The 24,776-nt window shown below is 43.4% G+C and overlaps 1 protein-coding gene across 2 annotated transcripts in view; it reads left to right on the top strand.

The window, feature by feature from the left end:
* Positions 1–13,350: 13,350 nt before the first annotated feature.
* The window catches only part of LOC126259543 (methyl farnesoate epoxidase-like), a 209,319-nt gene continuing 197,893 nt past the window's right edge, over positions 13,351–24,776 (top strand). For both annotated transcript variants that reach the window (XM_049956421.1, XM_049956419.1), the window contains exon 1: positions 13,351–13,476. In XM_049956421.1, the coding sequence (XP_049812378.1) occupies positions 13,368–13,476 (109 nt within the window). In that variant the 5' untranslated portion in view covers positions 13,351–13,367. The remainder of the gene's footprint in view (positions 13,477–24,776) is intronic.

Here is a 24,776-nt window from a genome sequence, read left to right as displayed (position 1 = left end):
GTACCAAAAGTTACACCGAAAACGAACCCTATCCATTCCTTTTGTGTCAGCCCTCTATGTGTTTGTGTACCCTTGTGTATTTGTGTTTTTCCTGTCTTTATGTGTTTAGCTGATTAGAGCTATGTTGTAGAATTTTTCTAATACTATGTTATTTACTTGGTAAATTCTGTTTTGTTGCTCATATGTGGAGGTGATGTTTCAAAAGTTATTCTGATCTTTATGTAAGTACTTATGTCATTATTTTTGTAACACTGATGTATATGTTTATTTCTATTCTTTTGTAAAGCCCCTATTACTACGAATGTTATCTCTACTATTATGTTTTTAATGATGTTTTCTGTACCCTTGTAATTGTATTCTTATGTTATAAAATTGTAATTGACACCAGGTCATCAAATTAAGTAACTTGTAAGTTACATTTCACTGCACACGTTTCTGTTGGTCATAGTATATGGACAATATGTGAGAAGTAGGGAGTGATAGTGTTTGCATGTGATTTAATGATTCAGCAAGGGACTGGATAACAGCATTGCTGGTTCTGAGGACAATTCCAAAAACTTTGTGAGTGCACAAGTGGTGGTTATGGACTTGCTACATTATCCGCAAGACTCTTCGATGGTGATTGTGCACCTGCACAGTCACAACAGATGGTTGCTGGCGATCTCTACAAGGACTACAGTGGGTCTGCACCTCTGGTGGCCCACCAGTACCGTCATTTCTACAAGGACTACAGTGGGTCTGCACCTCTGGTGGCCCACCAATACCATTATTTCTACAAGGACTACAGTGGGTCTACATCTTTGATGATCCATCAATACCATTATTTCTACAAGGACTGCAGTGGGTCTGCGCCTCTGGTGGCCCACCAATACCATAATCTCTACCAGGACTACAGTGGGTCTGCTCTGTGATGACCTACCAAACGATATTCTTCAAAACTTCGATAGACTACGCTGTGGGTTTGCTCTGTTGTGGCCCATTACGTGTCAGCATGTCAAGAGTCAGCACTGTCTTTCCGTTGGAAGGACAACGATACTTCTTCAAGACTGCATGGAAATCCACTACGTCTATGTGCATTTTCTTCTACTGCTCAGACTTTGAGAAAAACACGGCAATTTTAGTGTGATCAACGATCAGGACTGTCTTTATGGACTGTGAGAAAATTTTAGCTTTTGACCAACATTGTATCAATAAGTGTGTGTATTTGATTTCTTTGTTATTGTAATTATGAAAAATTTTTTCAAATCTGTATTGGGCACTGCCCAACCCAATTTGTAAAATTTTTTGTGGGGAGCATGGGGGCTATGTAAGTAGGCTGTTTAGGTTTTTTATTAGTAACGCCACCTCTGTATGAAAATCACCGGCTGTGCCGTTTGCAGTCTGTGGCTGCTTTGCATTGTTGTAATAATCAACCATTGTAGTGTTAGGCAGCTGGCTGTGAACAGCGCGTAGCGTTGGGCGGTTGGAGGTGAGCCGCCAGCAGTGGTGGATGTGGGGAGAGAGATGGCGGAGTTTTGTAATTTGTCATGATATCAAGGTAAATACATTGTTGGTTCTCTATTAATATCTTTTATTTGCTAACTATCCCTATGAGTAGTTAGTGCCTTCCATAGTTCGAATCTTTTATTTAGCTGGCAGTAGTGGCGCTCGCTGTATTGCAGTAGCTTGAACAGCGAAGATTTTTGTGAGGTAAGTGATTTGTGAAAGAGATAGTTTAATGTTAGTCAGGGCCATTCTCTTGTAGAGAATTTTGAAAGTCAGATTGCGTTGCGCTAACAAAATATTGTGTGTTGAAAGTCAGATTGCGTTGCGCTAAAAAATATTGTGTGTCAGTTTAAGCACAGTCATGTAAAATTATTCAAAGGGGAAGTTTCAGTAGTATCGACGGAAGTTGACAGATATATACGATATAAAAAATAAGTGATGGTACTGATTCCTCGCCGGCCGGTGTGGCCGTGCGGTTCTAAGCGCTTAAGTTTGGAACCGCTTGACCGCTACGGTCGCAGGTTCGAATCCTGCCTCGGGCATGGATGTGTGTGATACCCTTAGGTTAGTTCGGTTTAAGTAGTTCTAAGTTCTAGGGGACTGATGACCTCAGTAGTTAAGTCCCATAGTGCTCAGAGCCATTTGAACCATTTTTGAACTGATTCCCCATGGTACACAAAACGGGTCAGATCGCTGCTGCAGAAGCAACGAAAAGAGCATGCCAAATTTAAAAGAACGCAAAATCCCCAAGATTGGCAAAGTTTTGCAGAAGTTCGAAATATAGCACTTACTTCAATACGAGATGCTTTTAATAATTTCCACAACGAAACTCTGTCTAGGAATCTGGCATAAAACCCAAACAGATTCTGATCATACATAAAGCACAACAGTGGCAAGACGCAATCAATATCATCAGTGCGCGACAACAACGGTGAAGTCACTGATGACAGTGCCACTAAAACAGAGTTATTAAAAACGGTTTTCCGAAATTCCTTCACCAAAGAAGACGACGTAAATATTCCTGAATTCCAATTACGAACAACTGCCAAGATGAGAAACGTAGAAGTAGATATCCTCGGAGTAGCAAAGCAGCTTACATCAAATTTTAAAGGCAAGGCCTCTGGTCCAGATAGTAAACCATTCAGGTTCCTTTCAGAGTAAGCTGATACAACAGTTCAATATTTAGCCATTACATAAAACCGCTAGCTAACAGAAAGATCCGTACATAAGGACTGGAAAATTACTCAAGTCACACCAATACCCAAAATGGAAAACAGAAGTAATCCGCCCATATCACTAACGTCGATTTGCAGTAGGGTTTTGAAACATATACTGTGTTCGAACATTATGAAGTACCTCAAAGAAAACGATTTATTGACACATAGCACGGATCCAGAAAATATCGTCCTTGTGAAACACAACCAGCTCTTTATACTCATGAAGTAATGAGAGTTATCGACAGGGGATGTCAAATTGATTTCATATGTTTGAGCTTTCGACACCGTTCCTCACAAGCGTCTTCTAACCGAACTGCGTGCCTATGGAATATCGCCTCAGTTGTGCGACTGGATTCTTGATTTCCTGTCAGTATGATCACAGTCCGTAGTAATAGACGGAAATTCACCGAGTAAAACAGAAGCACTATCCGGCGTTCCCCAAGAAAGTGTTATAGGCCCTCTATTATTCCTGATCTACGTACATTAATAACATAGGAGACAATCGGTGTAGCCGTCTTAGATTGTTTGCAGATGATGCTGTCATTTACCGTCTTGTAAAGTCATCAGAGGACCAAAACGAATCGCAACATAATTTAGATAAGATATATGTATGGTGCGAAAAGTGGCAGTTGACCCTGAATAAAGAAAAGTATGAAGTTATTCACATGAGTACTAAAACAAATACGCTGAATTTCGATTACGCGATAAGTCACACAAATCTGAAGGCTGTAAATTCAACTAAATACTTAGGAATTACAATTACAAATAACCTAAATTGTAACGATCACATAGATACTGTGGGTAGTGCAAACCAAAGACTGCGATTCACTGGCAGAAGACTTAGAAGATGCAACAGGTCTACTAAAGAGACTGCTTACACCACGCTTGTCTGCGCAAGCCTGGATTATTGCCGTACGGTGTGGAATCCGCATCAGGTGGGACTGACGGATTACATCGAAAAAGTTCAAAGAAGGGCAGCTCGTCATGTATTATTGCGAAATAGGGGACACAGTGCCACAGACATGATACGTGAATTGGAGTGACAATCATTAAAACCAAGGCGTTTTTCGTTGCGACGGGATCTTCTCATGAAGTTTCAATCACCAGTTTTCTCCTCCGGTAGCGAAAACATTCTGTTGGCACCCATCTACATAGGTAGAAATGACCATCACGATAAAATAAGAGAAATCAGGGCTCGCACAGAAAAATTTAAGTGCTCGTTTGTCCCGCGCGCCTTTCGAGAGTCGAACGCTAGAGAAGTAGCTCAAAGGTTGAAATTAACAATATAGATAGCCTGTAAAAATCAACACATCCCTCTAACTGGTGAGGTATCAAGAATGGTGTCCCACAGGGTTCAGTGTTGTGTCCCTTATTGTTCTTAATATATATTAATGTCTTGCCACTCTGTATTCATGAAGATGCAAAGCAAGTTCTTTCTGCTGATGATACAAGTATAGTAATCACACCCAACAAACAAGAATCAGCTGAGGAAATTGTAAATAATGTCTGAAAATTATTAAGTGGTTCTCTGCAAATGGACTCTCACTAAATTTTGAGAACACACAGTTTATACAATTCTCTACAGTAAATGGCATAACACCACTGATAAATATAGACTAAGACCAGAAGTCTGTAGCTAAGGCAGGATATTCAAAATTTCTAAGTTTATGCCTGATGAGAAATTAAATTGGAAGAAACACATCGATGATCTGCTGGAGCGGTTAGGTTCAGCTACTTATGCTATTATGGTTAGTGCAGATTTTGGTGATAAAAAATCAGTAAATTAGCCTACTATGACTATTTTCATTATTTTCATTCACTGCTTTCACATGGCATCATATTTTGTGGCAATTCGTCATTAAGAGAGAAAGTATTCATTGCACAAAAGCGTGTAATCAGAAAAATACCTGAAGCCCACCCAAGATCACCTTGCAGACATTTATTTAAGGAACTTGGGATAGTCACAGCATCTTCGCAATACACACATACACTTATGAAATTTGTTATTAATAACCCATCTCAATTCAAAAATAACAGTGAAGTGCATAGCTACAACACTAGAAAAAGGATGATTTTCACTATTCTGGATTAAATCTCACTTTGGCAGAGAAAGGGGTGAATTATGCTGTCACAAAAATCTTTGGTCATTTGCCAAATAGCATTAAAAGTCTGACAGATAGCCAACCAACATTTAAAAGCAAATTAAAATAATTTCTGATTGACAACTCCTTCTACTCAGTAGATGAATTTTTAGATATGAAGTAGTAACTGTAAAAAAATAATTAATAAATAATTAAAAAGAAATTATAAATTATTTTGTGTAAATAAAACTTATGTTAGAGTGACACGTTCCACATCATTACGAAATGTCGTATTCATGATGTATGGAACCAGTATTAATGTATGTATGTATGTAGGTAGGTGGTCATTGAACCCTCTGCCAGGCACTTTATTGTGAATAGCAGAGTAATCACTTAGATGTAGATGTAGAGCTTTCCGTAAACATCGCAGCACAACGTCCTCCTTAATAAAAGTAATAGATGACCTGAAGCTTGCCATGGATCCATAAGAGGCAGCTATCATGTGCTTCTCAGTCTTCACCAAAGCCTTTGACACCATCGACTGTGACATCTTAATTTCCAAACTTAGCAGCCTAAATTTCTCGCCAAGTGCAGTGCAATGATTTCACTCATACCGGAGGTCTCGCCAGCTATGCTTCATGTCCGGCACCATAAAGTCACGATGGACACAGGTAGCATCAGGCACCCCCCAGGATTCTGTATTAGGTTGTATCTCTTGATATGTTATCAGTCTTGTCCTATTGCAAATACCACAGGTATGCTGATGACCACAAATTGTATCTAAGTGCGAAACCTATAAATCTGAAGACAGCTATTGAGAATCTCAGTACCAACCTGTGTGCACTATCAAAATTGGCACAGGATATAGAATTACACCTCAACCCATTCAAAATCCAAGCAGTACTGATTGGTCATTGTGCGCTCGTTAGTCCAAAATATCGGGAATCCTACCACCTTTAACCCTAAATGTGGCAAATAATAACTTCTCTTCTTCAGCAAATAGTCTAGGAGTAATAATAGATGAAACTCTAAATTGGACTGGGGATGGAACTGTAATGTGGAAGAACGCATTAGCGTCTTTCCGTTCCCTGCAAAAATACAAAAAACTCCTCCCTGTTGACCTGAAAAGGAAACTTGTACGAACACTTATACTTCCAATTATTGATTACAGCGTTTTATCCTGCAAGGCTTTTCTCAGGCTTGCGGTTGGTTGTGAATGTATGTGCTCGTTGTATCTGTGATGTTCAACTCTGATCACGTTTCACCATCATATGCGCAGCCATTCTGGCTGCCTGCAGACAACCGCAAAGATTTCCATACCCTCTGTCTTCTCTTCTGTTTTATTACTGAACATTGTACTTCATACACTGAAGTGTCAAAGAAACTGACATAGGCAGTGAGTATTCAAATACAGAGATATGTAAACAGGCAGAATACGACGCTGCGATCGGCAACACCTATATAAGACTACAGTTGCTAAGTCTATTACTGCTGCTACAATGGCAGGTTATCTAGATTTGAGTGAGCTTGGTCGTGATGTTGTAGTTAGCGCACGAGCTATGGGACACCGCATCTTGGACGTAGCGATGAAGTGGAGATTTTCCCGGTTGACCATTTCACGAGTGAACCGTGAATATCAGGAATCCGGTAAAGCGTCAAATCTCCGACATCGCAGCTGCCGGAAAAAAATGCTGCATTAACGGGGCCAACGACGACTGAAGAGAATCGTTCAACATGACAGAAGAGCAAATCTCCAGCAGATTGCTGCAGATTTCAATGCTGGGCCACCAACAAGTGTCAGCGTGAGAACCATTCAACGCAGCATAAGCTTTCGGAGCCGAAGGCGCACTCGTGTACCCTTGACGACAGCACGACAAAAAGCTTTATGCCTCGCTTGGTCCCGCCAATACCGATATTTGACTGTTGATGACTGGAAAAATGTTGCCTTGTAGGACGAGTCTCGTTCCAAATTGTATCGAGCGGATGGACGCGCACGAGTATGGAGACAACCTCACGAATCGATGGACCCAGCATGTCAGCAGGGGACTGTTCGAGCTGGTGGAGGCTCTGTAATGGTCTGGGGCGTGTGCTGTTGGAGTGATATGAGACCCCTGATAAATCTAGATACGACTCTGACAAGACACGTACGTAAGCATCCTGTCTGATCGCCTGCATCAATTCATGTCCATTTTGCATTCCGACGGACTTGGGCAATTCCAGCAAAACAATGCGACGCCCCACACGTCCAGAAATGTTGCAGCATGGCTCCAGGAACACTCTTCCAAGTTCAATCACTTCCGCTTTCCACCAAACTCCACAGACATGAACATTATTGAGCATATCTGGGTTGCCTTGCAACATGCTATTCAGAAGAGATCTCTATCCACTCGTACTCTTACGGATTTATGGATAGCCCTGCAGGATTCATGTGTGAGTTCCATCCGGCACTACTTCAGACATTAGTCGAGTCCATACAATGTCGCGTTGCGGCACTTCTGCGTGCTCGCGGAGACCCTAAATGATATTAGGCTAGAGTAGCAGTTTCTTTGTTGGCTCTTCAATGTATCTCTCCTCGACCTTAACGGTCTTGGCTGAACAACACGGCAGAAACACTCTTTCCCATCAGAGTAAAATCCGTTTTGTCTCACTCCATCATTCAGTCACCTTCTAGAACCCACCACTGGAAAAACCTGTTGCATTATTATTGGGAACTAAATAACATCTCCAGCTTCGGAAGACAGGTAACGGCATACCTTCTAAACCAACAAGAAGATTACCATTGTCCCTATACATACTAGCCGGCCGAAATGGCCGAGCGGCTCTAGGCGCTACAGTTTGGAACCGCGCGACCTCTATGGTCGCAGGTTCGAATCCTGCCTCGGGCATGGATGTGTGTGATGTTTTACGTTAGTTAGGTTCTAAGTTCTACGGGGCTGATGACCAAAGAAGTTAAGTCCCATAGTGCTCAGAGCCATTTGAATCATTTTTGTACATACTTGTTAGCCTTGCTCATCCCTCTTTCCTACCTGATCTTCCTCCTTTTCCAGTACTCTTAGGCGAAGTGATCTGAAGTTTCTTTTTCCCAGAACTTTCTATGTCAGACAACATATATTTTGTAGACCTATAAATTCTCCCAGAATAAGATTTTAACTCTCCAGTGGAGTTTGCACTGATATGAAACTTCCTGGGAGCTTAAAACTGAGTGCCCGACCGAGACTCGAATTCGGGACCTTAGCCTACAAAAGGCAAAGGTCCCGAGTTCGAGTCTCGGTCCGGCACTCAGTTTTGAACTGCCAGGAAGTTTCTATAAATTCTTCTTCTATCTGCCATTATCATTATTGTTATTAATGTCACAATTATTGTTATGACTTTTATTATTATTATTATTATTATCACTATTAGTGGTTGCAGCAGCAGTAGTGTGGGAAATGCCGGTATTAACTTTGTTAGTTCGTAGCCAGTGTAATTTACTCACACTGCCACTTCAGACACCCAAATCATTTTTATTCTAATTGTCATGTTAAAATTATTAATTCTTGGGTATCAATGATGTAATAGATACTGTATGTATGAGACCCTGGTCTGATGTAGGAGAAGACCTGATGGCCCCAATCAGATCAGGTTAAATAAATAAATATAAACACATTTCATTACGCAGCCAGGTATTGGAAACGATCATTAACTGATTACGAAATATCCAGGAGGCTGCTGGTGGGACTGAGAATAAAACAATGTTAAATGTGTTTTAGTCCTTTATTGTTATAATCAGTATAACAATAAATCTTAAAAGAAGAGCCGCATTAACTTCAGTTCATAGCCAGTATCGACGTAACAGGGCGTGTCGCGTTCAGTGGAACATAAGTAACGTTTTCTGCATGTGTATGGGCGCTGAAGTAATTGTATTTAATTCCTTCTGAGTCCACAGTGATAGAATACATGTCGGTTTTTCATGAAGCCCCCGAGAAAGAAGTGAAATGACATGAGGTCCAGGAATCTTGCAAGCCAATGTACAGATCTTCACCGTCCGCTAAACCGACTGCCGAAAGTACGAGTTAATGGTTCACGTGCCAATTTTGCACCCAGATACTCTTGCGTGAACAGTCTGTAAATTGGCCACTTGTGTCGAGGAAACAACATGTAGGGCCCAAGAAAGTAATCGCCTGCCATACTGTCCCAAAGTTCACTGCGAACAGTCTCTGATGACCTCGCGTAACTGTACGTGCGTTATCAGAGGCCCTTACATGCGAGCTATGACAGCTGCACGTGCCTTTCCAAGTAAACTGACTTTCATTCGTAAACAGAACTTCAGGACACTGTGAGTCTTCGTTAGCCTGTTGCAGAGCAAGCGTACAAACTCAAACCGAGATAGATCCTCGTCTGGTTCTAGGGCCGTTACTCTGGTAATACGAAATGGGTGATTCAACTCTTCACGGAACCTGATTGCATACTCTACTGTAGTGAACACCGAAGTCAGCGACAGTTGCTCTGGTACTTGCATATTCTCAAAGCGTAACAGCAGGTCTTCCACAAAATCAGGTATGAACCCCTTCTGTGGCCTTCCTGCATTGGGCCTGTGTTCCATCAGTGTTTTGGTATTACCCGGTAAATGTGCGATAAAGCGTTTATCTTCGCGGAAAAAAAGTATGCGGTATATTATCTGAGCTCTTCGATCAATGCCTTCAGCTGTACAGTATACAAAATGCATACCACGCAGTTCTGTCCATGTTTAACGCTCCATGTTACGTACTGCGACCGTCCTCCAAGCACTACCGAGCTACATCATGTTTACTGGTTCGATGCGAACGTCAGGACGTCACAGGACTAGATGAAAAATTGATGTAACAATATCTAAAGAAGGTACACCATATATGAATGCGTAGTGTCTGTTCTTTTGAAACGTCAGGACGTCACAGGACTAAATGAAAAATTGATGTAACAATATCTAAAGAAGGTACACCACATATATGAATGCATAGTGTCTGTTCTTTTGGACATGTCCGAAAGAACAGACACTACGCATTCATATAACTGAATCGCCTAGGCGGGCAACGAATCCACCCTCTTCAGTTCGGATGCACAAGTACTCCGACCTCCTGCGAGAATGTAGTAGCGAGAATGGCGGAAATGGACAGGGACAGCGGATAGGTGGCGCTCTGTGGGAATGTGGGTCGGCCATGAGGCGTGCCGAGATGGTCCACGCAGCTGGAATAACACTGTGCCTCGGATGGTGCAATGTTTAACGCACCTTCCTAGTATGCAGGGACCCCAGGTTCGAGTCCCGCTCGGTATACATTTTCACTCGTCGCCGCTGATTCGGCGTAATGTCCCGATGCAGCTGACATCAGTAATCCCTTTCCTTTCCTTTCCTTTCTCCTCCATCCAACTTCAATTTACATAAAAGGCACACTTTGATCATCTAGTTCCAGTGGACGTACTTACGGATACACAGTGCTCATTCCATATGCATTTCTGACACCTTGTTGCTTAACGAAATACACTATCTGATTAGAAGTACCCAGATACATTAATGGACATTAATATGAGGCGCATGCATCTTTTTCCTTTATGATACCCTTAACTATGTTGAAGACATAGTAGTTAGGTATCTGAATGTCTGTGGGGCAATGGCAGCCGATTCTTCTTGAAGAGCCGAAACCAGGGAATTTAGTTATATAGGTCTGGAGTGAAGTTGACCCGGCTGGATTAGATAAGTAGCTTATGTTAGTAATGAAGAGACACTTGAATCGAAATGGGGAAAAAGAGATTTTTCACAATATGACTAAGATATCTTTCAAACAGCATCCAAACAGAAACAAAATAAAGCTGATGCTACATTTAAAGTACATTTACTTCAAGAAGAGAGTCCTCAGTTACTATATCATAAAAAGCGTGAAGAATACGTAAGTTTAAATGTAAAAGCGGATAACATTAACCAGGAATGGAATAATATAAAGGAATCACTAATTGAAACAGCAGCAGAAGCACTTGGCACGAGAAAGAAAAGTTTTTTTTTTTTTTTCAAAAGGGACCTGCTATACTGGGATGATGAAATACGTAGCTAATTGAAAACAAGGAGCATGAATTCCCTAGACGATCAAGACCTGAGACTTGATTATAAAACGAAATCAGCTCTACTCAAAAGGAAAGTCGAACTAGATAAAAACATTCGTTGGGGAAAATGTATTACGGATATTGAACATGATGTCGAAGGAAAACAAGACAAAGCATAGACGATAATGAAACATTTAAACAAGGAAGATAAGGACAATCTGCAAATAAACACAGTATCTGAACCTAATTAGCTACAATACTATAAATCACTCTGGATGGATGTGCAAGATACACAGGTGGTTCTGTCTGACTCTGAACCAAATAGGAAAGTAGAGTTAATAACGTTGGAGGAGCTACAGGATGCAGTAACGTCTAGCAAGAATAGGAAGACTCCAAGGTGGGAAAAATTCAATACAGAGCTGATAAAATAGGTACAAAATATTGGAAAAACAACATTCGATTTTATGAATATTTGCTGCCGAAGTGGTTATATACCTGAAAAGTGGAATATATAGCCCAGGTATACCCAGTCTGTAAGAAAGGAAACAGATATGAATGTCAGAAGTGCAGAGGTATAAGCTTTCTGAATTCATGTTATAAATTATATGCTAGAATTTTAAGAAAGCAACTGTCGCGAGTCGTTGAAACTATACTATAAGATGCCCAACGTGGTTTTCGAAAAGGTAAAGCATGTTTGGGCTGTACCTTCACCATGACATAACTAATAGAAGAACATGTGAATTCAATTCACCAACTTTTCTTGCCTTCATTGACTACGAAGAGGCATTTGATAAATTGAAACAATTTGTTGGAAATTTTAAGAAACAGAGAGAGTCCATCTCATGTGAGTTGTAGAGGTTCCATACATGAATAACAAAATACAAATAACAATAGCAGGCAGTAAACATAATCTGACTAAAATAAACCAAAGAGTTAGGCAAGGGTGTCCATTTTCACCCTCTCTTTTTAAATTTAACGATGTCTATATCAGTACTCTAATTTTTGCTGACGGCCAAGTAATTATCAGGCAAAATGAAAACGTCTTACAAGAACCAGTCTTTGATCTAAGTAAAATAGGCAGAGAATACAACCGGAAAGTCTCCATCAAAAAGACAAATTCAGTGGCATTTTTAGGACAGATGCCCCTGCGAATTAAAGCTGAAATTGTTAAGCAGGTCAAAGAACAAGTTAATACACTGAAATATTTAGGGTGCAGTATTATGTACAGGGCGAACAACGAAATATAAATATGTTAGTCCTGTTTAACTATTTATATAGAATTTTTCACAGAATATTGAGAAAGAAAGTTTACAGAGATACTCTTCTGAAGTTCTATAAGGTTCTGGCTATACTAGCACTGCTCAATTGATGCGATAACTGGACTCTTAAGGAGAGAGAGATGAAAAGAGAAGAGAAGCATATGAAATGAATTTCCTTAGACAAGGGGCCTGGATATACTTTGATGAATAAAAAGAGAAATTATGAAATCCGGGGTGAACTGGATATGCAAAATGTAACTGACATGATGAAAGAATATCAGTTAAGATGGGAAGATAGTATTCCAGCTGAAAGAATCACTAAATCCATACAGTATGAAACAAAAGCAAAATATCGTTCTTTTTTTTTATACTTATGGGACTTGACTGCTAAGGTCATCAGTCCCTAAGCTTACACACTACTTAATCTAAATTATCCTAAGGACAAACACACACACCCATGCCCGAGGGAGGACTCGAACCTCCACCTGGACCAGCCGCACAGTCCATGACTGCAGCGCCCGAGACCGCACGGCTAATCCCGCGCGGTAAAAGATCATTAGGAAGACCGATGAAGAGATGTTTTGAACGGTTTTGAGGAAGACGGAACAGACCAAAAGGTCCAATCTTTGATGTAGATGTGCATGTATGACTAAAAGAAGGAATGGTTAATAGGACACTTTCTGAGGCATCAAGGAATCCTCAATTTGGCAATAGAAGGGACAGGTTGGGGGGTGGGGGTGCAGGGGGGGGGGAGGAGGGGGGTTTATAGGCTGAGAGCAAGGTTTGAAAACAGTAAGCAGATTCAACACGATGTACGTTGCAGAATCTTTGTGAAAATGAGGAGGTTTGCACACGATACACTAGGCTGGCGAGCTGCAGCAAACCAGTCTTCAGGCTCAGGACAACATAACAACTTGTTTGAAACACGCTTGTATCTTATGCTTGGGGAGTACAAATGTAGATGTAGAAATAGAAGTAGAAACTATAAAGCAGAAAGTGCGTAAATGGAAGTTCTTCACCTGTATTGGAAGCGGTCAGAGTGACATGCAAACTAGGCGTTGGTCTGGAGCTGACAGATACGGACAAGATGAGGGAACGAGCCATCTGTCTTCGCGAGCGGCGAAGAGTGCGTCAGCGAGCGGCGCAGCAACGGGGCTGGGTCAGCTGAGCTCCACTCCCCTCCCTGCCCCGCCCTCCTCGGCGGGTCTGCGCGGACGGGCTGTCTGTCGCCTGACGCGGCGTCAGTTCAGTGCTCGTCGGGCCAGCCGCCAGCAATGGGAAGAGACGACATGCTTTCTCTGGTGCTGCCTCTGCTGCTCGCCGCGGTCGCCCTGGCCGTGTGGCTCTGGGGGCAGCTGAGGCGCCCTCCGGGATACCCGCCAGGTAAGGCGCCACCTGCTGTTGCAGAACGTCCTTATTGGAGGCCCCTACACACACACGAAGCTATCGGCTGGTCGACCGCCCGACCAATTTCGTGCCAGCTTACCTACGTCCCGACCGACTGCACTCAGCGATGGCAGCGCCGTAGCCCCTACTGTTGTGACTCGTTCATCTTAAGTTCATTGTTCATGTTTTACGAGATGCCCCTTGATTTTACACAGAAACAGAAAAGGTGGGTTTCCCCTGGCTGTATCAGAGGTAACAAGGCCAAACAAAAAAAAGTTGAGTGGAAGCTGTGGGCACAGAATCGGCTAATGCGAGGAATTGAAATTTAACTACCTACATCTACATCTACATGATTACTCTGCAATTCACATTTAAGTGCTTGGCAGAGGGTTCATCGAACCACAATCATACTATGTCTCTACCATTCCACTCCCGAACAGCGTGCGGGAAAAACGAACACCTAAACCTTTCTGTCCGAGCTCTGATTTCTCTTATTTTGTTTTGACGATTTTGACAAAATATTTTCGCATTCGGAAGAGAAAGTTGGTGACTGAAATTTCGTAAATAGATCTCGCAGTGACGAAAAACGTCTTTGCTTTAATGGCTTCCATCCCAACTCGCGTATCATATCTGGCACACTCTCTCCCCTATTACTTGATAATACAAAACGAGCTGCCCTTTTTTGCACCCTTTCGATGTCCTCCGACAATCCCACCTGGTAAGGATCCCACACCGCGCAGCAATATTCTAACAGAGGACGAACGAGTGTAGTGTAAGCTGTCTCTTTAGTGGACTTGTTGCATCTTCTAAGTGTCCTGCCAATGAAACGCAACCTTTGGCTCGCCTTCCCCACAATATTATCTATGTGGTCTTTCCAACTGAAGTTGTTCGTAATTTTAACACCCAGGTACTTAGTTGAATTGACAGCCTTGAGAATTGTACTATTTATCGAGTAATCGAATTCCAACGGATTTCTTTTGGAACTCATGTGGATCACCTCACACTTTTCGTTATTTAGCGTCAACTGCCACCTGCCACACCATACAGCAATCTTTTCTAAATCGCTTTGCAACTGATACTGCTCTTCGGATGACCTTACTAGACGGTAAATTACAGCATCATCTGCGAACAACCTAAGAGAACTGCTCAGATTGTCACCCAGGTCATTTATATACACTCCTGGAAATGGAAAAAAGAACACATTGACACCGGTGTGTCAGACCCACCATACTTGCTCCGGACACTGCGAGAGGGCTGTACAAGCAATGATCACACGCACGGCACAGCGGACACACCAGGAACCGCGGTGTTGGCCGTCGAATGGCGCTAGCTGCGCAGCATTTGTGCACCGCCGCCGTCAGTGTCAGCCAGTTTGCCGTGGCATACGGAGCTCCATCGCAGTCTTTAACACTGGTAGCATGCCGCGACAGCGTGGACGTGAACCGTATGTGCAGTTGACGGACTTTGAGCGAGGGCGTATAGTGGGCATGCGGGAGGCCGGGTGGACGTACCGCCGAATTGCTCAACACGTGGGGCGTGAGGTCTCCACAGTACATCGATGTTGTCGCCAGTGGTCGGCGGAAGGTGCACGTGCCCGTCGACCTGGGACCGGACCGCAGCGACGCACGGATGCACGCCAAGACTGTAGGATCCTACGCAGTGCCGTAGGGGACCGCACCGCCACTTCCCAGCAAATTAGGGACACTGTTGCTCCTGGGGTATCGGCGAGGACCATTCGCAACCGTCTCCATGAAGCTGGGCTACGGTCCCGCACACCGTTAGGCCGTCTTCCGCTCACGCCCCAACATCGTGCAGCCCGCCTCCAGTGGTGTCGCGACAGGCGTGAATGGAGGGACGAATGCAGACGTGTCGTCTTCAGCGATGAGAGTCGCTTCTGCCTTGGTGCCAATGATGGTCGTATGCGTGTTTGGCGCCGTGCAGGTGAGCGCCACAATCAGGACTGCATACGACCGAGGCACACAGGGCCAACACCCGGCATCATGGTGTGGGGAGCGATCTCCTACACTGGCCGTACACCACTGGTGATCGTCGAGGGGACACTGAATAGTGCACGGTATATCCAAACCGTCATCGAACCCATCGTTCTACCATTCCTAGACCGGCAAGGGAACTTGCTGTTCCAACAGGACAATGCACGTCCGCATGTATCCCGTGCCACCCAACGTGCTCTAGAAGGTGTAAGTCAACTACCCTAGCCAGCAAGATCTCCGGATCTGTCCCCCATTGAGCATGTTTGGGACTGGATGAAGCGTCGTCTCACGCGGTCTGCACGTCCAGCACGAACGCTGGTCCAACTGAGGCGCCAGGTGGAAATAGCATGGCAAGCCGTTCCACAGGACTACATCCAGCATCTCTACGATCGTCTCCATGGGAGAATAGCAGCCTGCATTGCTGCGAAAGGTGGATATACACTGTACTAGTGCCGACATTGTGCATGCTCTGTTGCCTGTGTCTATGTGCCTGTGGTTCTGTCAGTGTGATCATGTGATGTACCTGACCCCAGGAATGTGTCAATAAAGTTTCCCCTTCCTGGGACAATGAATTCACGGTGTTCTTATTTCAATTTCCAGGAGTGTAGATCAGGAACAGCAGAGGTCCCAGGACGCTTGCCTGGGGAACACCTGATATCACTTCAATTTTACTCGATGATTTGCCGTCTATTACCACGAACTGCGACCTTCCTGACAGGAAATCACGAATCCAGTCGCACAACTGAGACGATACCCCATAGGCCCGCAGCTTGATTAGAAGTCGCTTGTGAGGAACGGTGTGAAAAGCTTTCCGTAAATCTAGAAATACGGAATCAACTTGAGATCCCCTGTCGATAGCGGCCATTACTTCGTGCGAATAAAGAGCTAGCTGCCTTGTATAAGAACGATGTTTTCTGAAACCATGCTGATTACGTATCAATAGATCGTTCCCTTCGAGGTGATTCATAATGTTTGAATACAATATATGCTCCAAAACCCTACTGCAAACCGACGTCAATGAGATAGGTCTGTAGTTCGATGGATTGCGACCTGCGCAATTTTCCAATCTGTAGGTACAGATCTAACGGTGAGCGAGCGGTTGTATATGATTGCTAAGTAGGGAGCTATTCTATCAGCGTAATCTGAAAGGAACCTAATCGGTATACAATGTAGACCTGAAGACTTGTCCGTATCAAGCGATTTGAGTTGCTTCGTAACCCCTAAGGTATCTGTCCGCAGCCCGTGGTCGTGCGGTAGCGTTCTCGCTTCCCACGCCCGGGTTCCCGGGTTCGATTCCCGGCGGGGTCAGGGATTTTCTCTGCCTCGTGATGACTGGGTGTTGTGTGCTGTCCTTAGGTTAGTTAGATTTAAGTAGTTCTAAGTTCTAGGGGACTGATGACATAGATGTTAAGTCCCATAGTGCTCAGAGTCCTAAGGTATCTACTTCTAAGAAACTCATGCTAGCAGCTGTTCGTGTTTCAAATTCTGGAATATTCCATTCGTCTTCCCTGGTGAAGGAATTTCGCAAAACTGCGTTCAATAACTCCGCTTTAGCGGCATAGTCGTCGGTAACAGTACCATCGGCACTGCGCAGCGAAGGTATTGAGTGCGTCTTGCCGCTTGTGTACTTTACATACGACCAGAACTTCTTCGGATTTTCTACCAAATTTCGAGACAATGTTGCGTTGTGGAACCTATTACAGGCATCTCGCATTGAAATACGTGCCAAATTTCGCGCGTCTGTAAATTTTAGCCAATCTTCGGGATTTCGCGTTCTTCTGAACTTCGCATGCTTTTTCCGTTGCCTCTGCAACAGCGTTCGGACCTGTTTTGTGTACCATGGGGGATCAGTTCCATCTCTTACCAATTTATGAGGTATGAATCTCTCAATTGCCGTTGCTACTATATCTTTGAATTTGAGCCACATCTCGTCTACATTTGCATAGTCAGTTCGGAAGCAATGGAGATTGTCTCTTAGGAAGGCTTCTAGGTTACTTAACCCTTTCAGACCCTCTGGCTACAATTGTGTACCTTACCTCTTACTGTGTCTTAGCTGCAACAGAAGTCTTTTTCCAATGGAAACCTTAGGTACTCATTTGTGAATTTCATTACGTGCAGGTGCCACCAACTGTTGAGCGCCACTATGAAAATATGAGCAATTAAATGTAGCAGTGACCACCCCGTCCTGCTGCAACGGTCGCAGGTTCGAATCCTGCCTCGGGCATGGATGTATGTGATGTCCTTAGATTACTTAGGTTTAAGTAGTTCTAAGTCTAGGGGACTGATGACCTCAGATATTAAGTCCCATAGTGCTTAGAGCCATTTGAACCATTTTTTTCGTGACCACCAGAATGCACGGAAATGGTTGGTTCGCTATATTCCATTGTATACTTTAATATTGTTATTATTATTTTGCAGGATAACTATTGAATAATCATTTTTCAATTTATTACAATAGAGAATATTTCGTAATTAGTTATTTCAGTCCATAAAATAAAGACAAAAAAATTTGTGTGAAATCTTATGGGACTTAACTCCTAAGGCCATCAGTCCCAAAGCTTACTCACTACTTAACCTAAATTATCCTAAGGACGAACACACACACCCATGCCCGAGGGAGCACTCGAACCTCCTCCGGGACCAGTCGCACAGTCCATGACCGCAGCGCTCAAGACCGCTCGGCTAATCAAAAATGGTTCAAATGGTTCTGAGCACTATGGGACTCAACTGCTGTGGTCATTAGTCCCCTAGAACTTAGAACTACTTAAACCTAACTAACCTAAGGACATCACACACATCCATGCCCGAGGCAGGATTCGAACCTGCGACCGTAGCAGTCGCACGGTTCCGGACTGCGCGCCTAGAACCGCGAGACCACCGCGGCCGGCTGCTCGGCTAATCCCGCGCGGCTTAAGACAAATTATCAAAGTATATTTTGAAAAGGGGTACTTACTTTTGTTAAAACTTGCATCTAAATCATTAAAAAAATCACCTAAGAGCAGAGCCACATATAGAAAAATTTTCCTTCCCCAGAAAAATTCAGGACTGAAAGCGTTAAGGATCTGGGAGCCGATGATTTTCGTAATTATCTAACAATGGCTGAACCATGCATTTCTGGGCTGCTGAACATCATCAAATCATTCTTAACGATAAACAGTACAGTCGTGAGAGAGGCTGTAAGCTGCAAGGAGAGGTTGCTAACTACATTACAATTAGTGGTCAGTGGCAGAAGATAAGAGGACCTCAGATTCAGCCCTGTTGTATCCCCACAATTAGCAAAAAATGGTCAAATGGCTCTGAGCACTATGGGACTTAAGTTCTGAGGTCATCAGTCCCCTAGAACTTGCCGGCCTGAGTGGCCGTGCGGTTCTAGGCGCTACAGTTTGGAGCCGCACGACCACTACGGTCGCAGGTTCGAATCCTGCCTCGGGCATGGATGTGTGTGATGTCCTTAGGTTAGTTAGGTTTAATTAGTTCTAAGTTCTAGGCGACTGATGACCTCAGAAGTTAAGTCGCATAGTGCTCAGAGCCATTTTTGAACCCTAGAACTTAGAACTACTTAAGGGGCTCCGGAACGCCCTATACTTGCAATGTTAAAATAACGCTTATAAATTACATCTTTCCTCACAAAGTATTTGAGGTAGGAAGTTGAACTTTTTACAGATTATTTATTGGAATATGGGCTACAACTTAACACAGGGATTTTACAAAATTTTAGTTCAGTTATTAAAGATGATTTTCTTTCGATTGTAATGAAAATTCACATTTTTTTGCAATTTTTTATTTATATATTCAAAAATATATAGTTTTTTGGAAAAAGGCTGTGTTAAATTATGCAGAAGGTACTTGTAACATTTACTGAAAGTTTGAAACAAATATGTTTGGAAGATCCTTAGAAAACATGTAATTAGTATGAGAAAATAAAAGTTTTGGGAATCGAGCGACAAAGATTGGATTAACTTTTTAGTGCATTCCAGGTCCATAGGATGGATTATCTTCATCCTCTGCAAACTCCTCCTCCAGCTTCCTCTTGTTCCTCCTCCTGTTTACTCTTGCTTGTATTTCTAGACTCTTTACAGCCCTGTCTGCAGCCCGAAGGCGTTCCTTGTCTAAAGCAAGCATCGCTCGTACCATGTTAGAACCTATCTTTCACTCCCATATTTCTAAATACCTTGCACCTTACAATGTTGCCATCATTGAAAGTCGCAACAGCATCATACACACCAAAGTGAAGTGTTTCTATTCCAACAAATACAGTCTTGGGGATTCTCGACCATATAACACTATTTACACTTTCATTGGGGTTTTGAGTTTTTCCGTGAATACACTTTTTCAACAGTTCAGGTGCTGCTAAGTCTCTGAAAATAGGTTTTATCACCTCCATTATTGCATAATATTGCATAATATCACCATTTGACAGCAGTTTAACAGCGCCGCAGTGGGTCACGCCCATGTAGAACACATTTCAAAAAAAATTTTAAAATAGTTGTAGTCTTCGGAATTGAATAAATTATATATCTATTAAAAGGTAATAGTCTGCAGATTCAGAAAACGCAAAAAAGTAAAAATTGAACTTTTCATGATTTTGAGCCTTTCCGGAGCCCCTTAAACCTAGCTAACCTAACGACATCACGCACATCCATGCCCGAGGCAGGATTCGAACCTGCGACCGTAGCGGTCGCGCGGTTCCAGACTGTAGCGCCTAGAACCGCTCGGCCACTCCGGCAGGCCTCAATTAGCAACTGAAATTATTCCTGACACCTGCAGTGTGATTTCTGGCTGACTGAGGAAAAACATCATGGTAAAGCAAAAGATATAAAACATGTTCATGTAAACGATATTAATTTATTTATACACGTAGCATAAAGGAAATTGAAAATTTTTGGTAAGTTCATATGGGACCAAACTTCTGAGGTCATCGATATCTAGGCTTACACACCACTTAATCTAAGTTAAACTGACTTACGGTAAGGACAACACACACACCCATGCCCGAGGGAGGACTAGAACTTCCGACGGGGAGCCGCGCTATAATAAAGGATGACATGTAAGTTAAAGAAATTCATTTGACGTTTGACAAGAGTCAGAAATGTAAAAACTAAGTAAATCCCATACTTTGCTGTTCGTAGCACAAGGCTTGGTTGTAGTCTGTGTTTCTTGTAACACTTATACCAATAAAGCAATGGTGTTGGTGGAATTAACGCACATTAAATGTCGATATGTCGGTTTTTAGATTTTGTTTCCGACAAGTACCGGAAATAAAACGTAAAAACAGAAATGCAAAATGTCGACGGACTTTCATTCTCTCTATATGCCACACGAAACAGTTATGAATGCATTCAATTAGAAAAAAAGGCTTTATTTCTTGCATCTGTATGCTATACTCGTCGCATGACGTGTCTCACAAACATCCCTAGTCTTCAAATTTCATCAGAAACTCTATCACAGTTTCGTCCGCCTCGCATTCTGTAGAACAACATTGAATCCCGCGCGCAGTGACGAAAGATGAACTTCAGTCTGGCGGTTGGCACGACAGCTCTTCACACGGCACGATTTGTTAGGTGAACTGGTGGGAGGCGTCGGCTGTCGTGTGGTCCCACCTGCCCGACATCCCGACAGTTCGTCGGCCGGTCGATCAAAACACCTACACACGGCTGTTTTGTCGGTCGGTTGGTTGGTGTGTTGTGATTCCATTAACGCCAAGAAAAGTAATTTAAGACATATGGGGCAGTAAATGTCGCGAAATACCCCAAAACTGGATGACAAATGTTGAATATGTGACGTCACATCCAAAATACGGAGGGTAGTGATTTTCAAGCGCATGCGCGAAGGGATGATTGAGCTACGCAATAATTCCATTCAAGCAGAAGGTGCAAATTTCGAACATCTCCTGTAAATGTGATCTGTTGTAAACGTAGATGTTACAAAATTATTGTCCTTGCTGTCACCAAGCAAAAGCTGTTCTTATTTTGTGTTCCTTTACTTTCTCCCTTCTTTTCTTGTTTACAGACATTATGTAGTAAAGAAAACGCAGGTCAGTTAGTGGTAATGAAGCAATCCGGACGCTAATACTCATTTACTTGTGACACAACACGGTAGCTTTTTGTTGTGCTGTATTTTGCGATAAACCATCGGAGACCGCGAGACCGGTAAATAAATTAATGCCTCAATGTAAAAACGCAATTGTCTCAGGCAATGAAAAAAATACTTTCTGCAAAACTTGGGTTGGGATGACCAGGTGCGGCAGACCGACATGCTCAACCGCTGCACGTGCGGCGATTTACGTCATCTTTTGACGTCGCATGTTCAACATTTGTCATGCCCTTTTGTGACATTTCCTATCATTTGCGGCCCCATGAATCTTATCTTACATTACCTGTCTGAGCGTCAACTACGTCGCTTCGGAGGTTTTTAAACGCTAGTTACACTCATGCTCATAAATTAAGGATAATTGCAGAATGTGGTGCCACTCCATTTGCTGATATCTTCTGTTTCAAGCTACTCCTCCACGATGGCAGTTCGGTGGCGCCGTGCGTTATCATCCATCAGGAGGAAGGTGGGACCTACTGCACCCCTGAAAAGGCGGACATACAGGTGAAAAATGACGTCCCGATACACCTGACCTGTTACAGCTTCTCTGTCAAAGACGTGCAGGGGTGTACGTGCACCAATCATAATCCCACCCAGCACCATCAAACCACGACCTCGATACAGGTCCCTTTCAAGGACATTAAGGGGTTGGTATCTGGTTCCTGTTTCACGCCAGATGAAAACCCGGCGACAATCACTGTTCAGACTATACCTGGACTCCTCCGTGAACATAACCTGGAACCACTATTGCAATGGCCATGTACTGTTTTCTTGACACCAGGCTTTACGAGCTCTCCTGTGACCAGGGTTCTGTGGAATGCCCCTTGCAGGTCTCCGGGTGAATAAACCATGTCTGTTCGGTCGTCTGTAGACTGTGTATCTGGAGACGACTCTTCCAGTGGCTGCGGTAAGGTCCCGAGCAAGGCTATCTGCACTACTCCGTGGCCGTCTGCGGGCAGTGATGGTGAGATATCGGTCTTCTTGTTGTGTTGTGCACTGTGGACGTCCCGCACTGTAGCGCCTGGACATGTTTCCTGTCTACTGGAATCGTTGCCATAATCTTGAGATCACACTTTGTGGCACACAGAGAGCCTGTGCTACGATCTGCTGTGTTTGAAAAAGAGGTTCAAATGGCTCTGAGCACTATGGGACTTAACATCTGAGGTCATCAGTCCCCTACAACTTAGAACTACTTAAACCTAACTAACCTAAGGACATCACAAACATCCATGCCCGAGGCAGGACTCGAACCTGAGACCGTAGCGGTCGCGCGGCTCCAGACTGAAGCGCCTAGAACCGCTCGGCCACTGCGGCCGGCTGCTGTGTTTGACCAGCCTCCAGTCGCCCTAGTATTCTACCCCTCATAACGTCATTAATGTATGTTCTTTGATCCATTTTCAACACACAGTCACCATTAACACGTCTGAAAACGTCTGCACACTTACTTGCTGCACCGTACTCTGACATGCACCAACACACCTCTCCGTATGTGGACTGCTGCCAGCGCCACCGTGCGACGACCGCAGGTCAGATGCAGCGCACGGTCATAGCCCGAGGTTATTCAAACCCGCAAACCGCTCATCAGAGCGTTGTTTCACCATGTATCAGCATTATCCTTGATTTATGAGCATGAGTGTGGAATCACTCTGTATAGTCGCGCAGGAAGGTGCGCCCTACACATCTTCTGTATATCAGTTACTGACAAATCCACGGCGGATAACATTTGTTGCTGCGCTAACTCCTACTGTATAACGTGTGCAGTTGTAAATCGGGAGCAAGATTCTGGAAATCGTCTATTTCGGTATGACTGATTCGCTGAGTCTCAAGATGTGTTGGGCTGCAAAACTTTACCGGAGGTCTACAGCTAATAGTATCTCAAGAGACTGACAACAAAATATGTCACAGATGTTTGAAAGCAAAATTTTCCGCATTTATAATCAAATAAAAGATATGAAAGGATTCTTTGAACACTTGAAAGTGAAATATAATACCGCAGACGACGAACAAGTGCTCGACATCGGTTTGGTAAATTAAAAAACATATAAAAACCACGCACCGATGTTATTATGTGAGGTGTTTCTCATTAACGTTTAAAAACCCCCATGCGTCTTGTCTCAGCGTTATCTGCTCGGGCTACAACTTTGCTTCCGCCTTTTTTTCTCAAAGTTAGAGTCTTTATTGTGAGCATCTTACAAAAAATTTACGTTTCTAAGTATTGGCCATTGCTGGCCACTACTTTCTCCCATATTTTGGGCAGCATACGAATCCCGCGGCGGAAGAACTTGCCGTCTTTTGAGAAGATCCATGCATCGATCCAGTATAGCAATTGTTCACATGATAGGAAGCGCTGGGCAGCCAGGTTGTGTGCCATTGAACTAAAAAGTTCTTAGTCAAAGGGAACAATGTCTGGAGAATACGGCGGGTGGGGTAGGACTTCCCATTTCAACGTTTCCGGGTATGTTTTGGCGGGTTTTGCGACATGGGATCGAGCACTGACATGATGCAAAAAAACCTTTTCATGTACATCGTTGTACTGTGGCCGTTTGTCTTCCAGCGCTCGGCTCAGACACATCAATTTCTTTCGATAACGATCTCTTGTGATTGTTCTCGTCAGTTGCAGTAGCGCCGAAAGCTTTCTCTCTTTCACAACCATGCCGGACTTCAACGTCGAAATCGCCGCTCTTGAAGCATGGAAACCATTTCTGCAAAGTTCTGTCACTAGCAAGGTTCTCATCATAGGTCTTACCCAGCTTCTTATGAGCGTCAGCCGCAGATTTCTTCATATGAAAGCAGAAAATTAAAACCTCCCGCAGATGACGAGAAATGGGCTCGTAAGTTGACATATCCAGCCGAGAATAACTTTAAGATGCCATCAAAAATAGATTAATATTCTGATGGCGCTATGTTCTCAAGTGCCTAAGTATGACACTTACGACCTACGACTTGCACCACTATTTTCCACGAATGCCGTCTACTGCAAAATGGCGGAAGCAAAGTTGTAGACCTAATACGTCACTTAAGAGGTTTTTAAACGTTCATAAGAATCACCCTGTATATAAAATGAAAAGTCTTTCATCAATGATCGTCATCAATCCGAAGATTGTTTTGGACATCACAGTGCTTTAAAAGGCATGGTCCTGCCGGAGGGTGTATGCCGTTTCCTGCCTCCGACCTACGGTTTAAAGTGAATCCCGAACCACTGCATTTTTCACAGCA

Source organism: Schistocerca nitens, chromosome 5 (assembly GCF_023898315.1).
Source record: "Schistocerca nitens isolate TAMUIC-IGC-003100 chromosome 5, iqSchNite1.1, whole genome shotgun sequence".
In the NCBI taxonomy this organism is placed as follows: domain Eukaryota; kingdom Metazoa; phylum Arthropoda; class Insecta; order Orthoptera; family Acrididae; genus Schistocerca; species Schistocerca nitens.
This window is presented reverse-complemented; position numbering and strand designations above follow the sequence as displayed.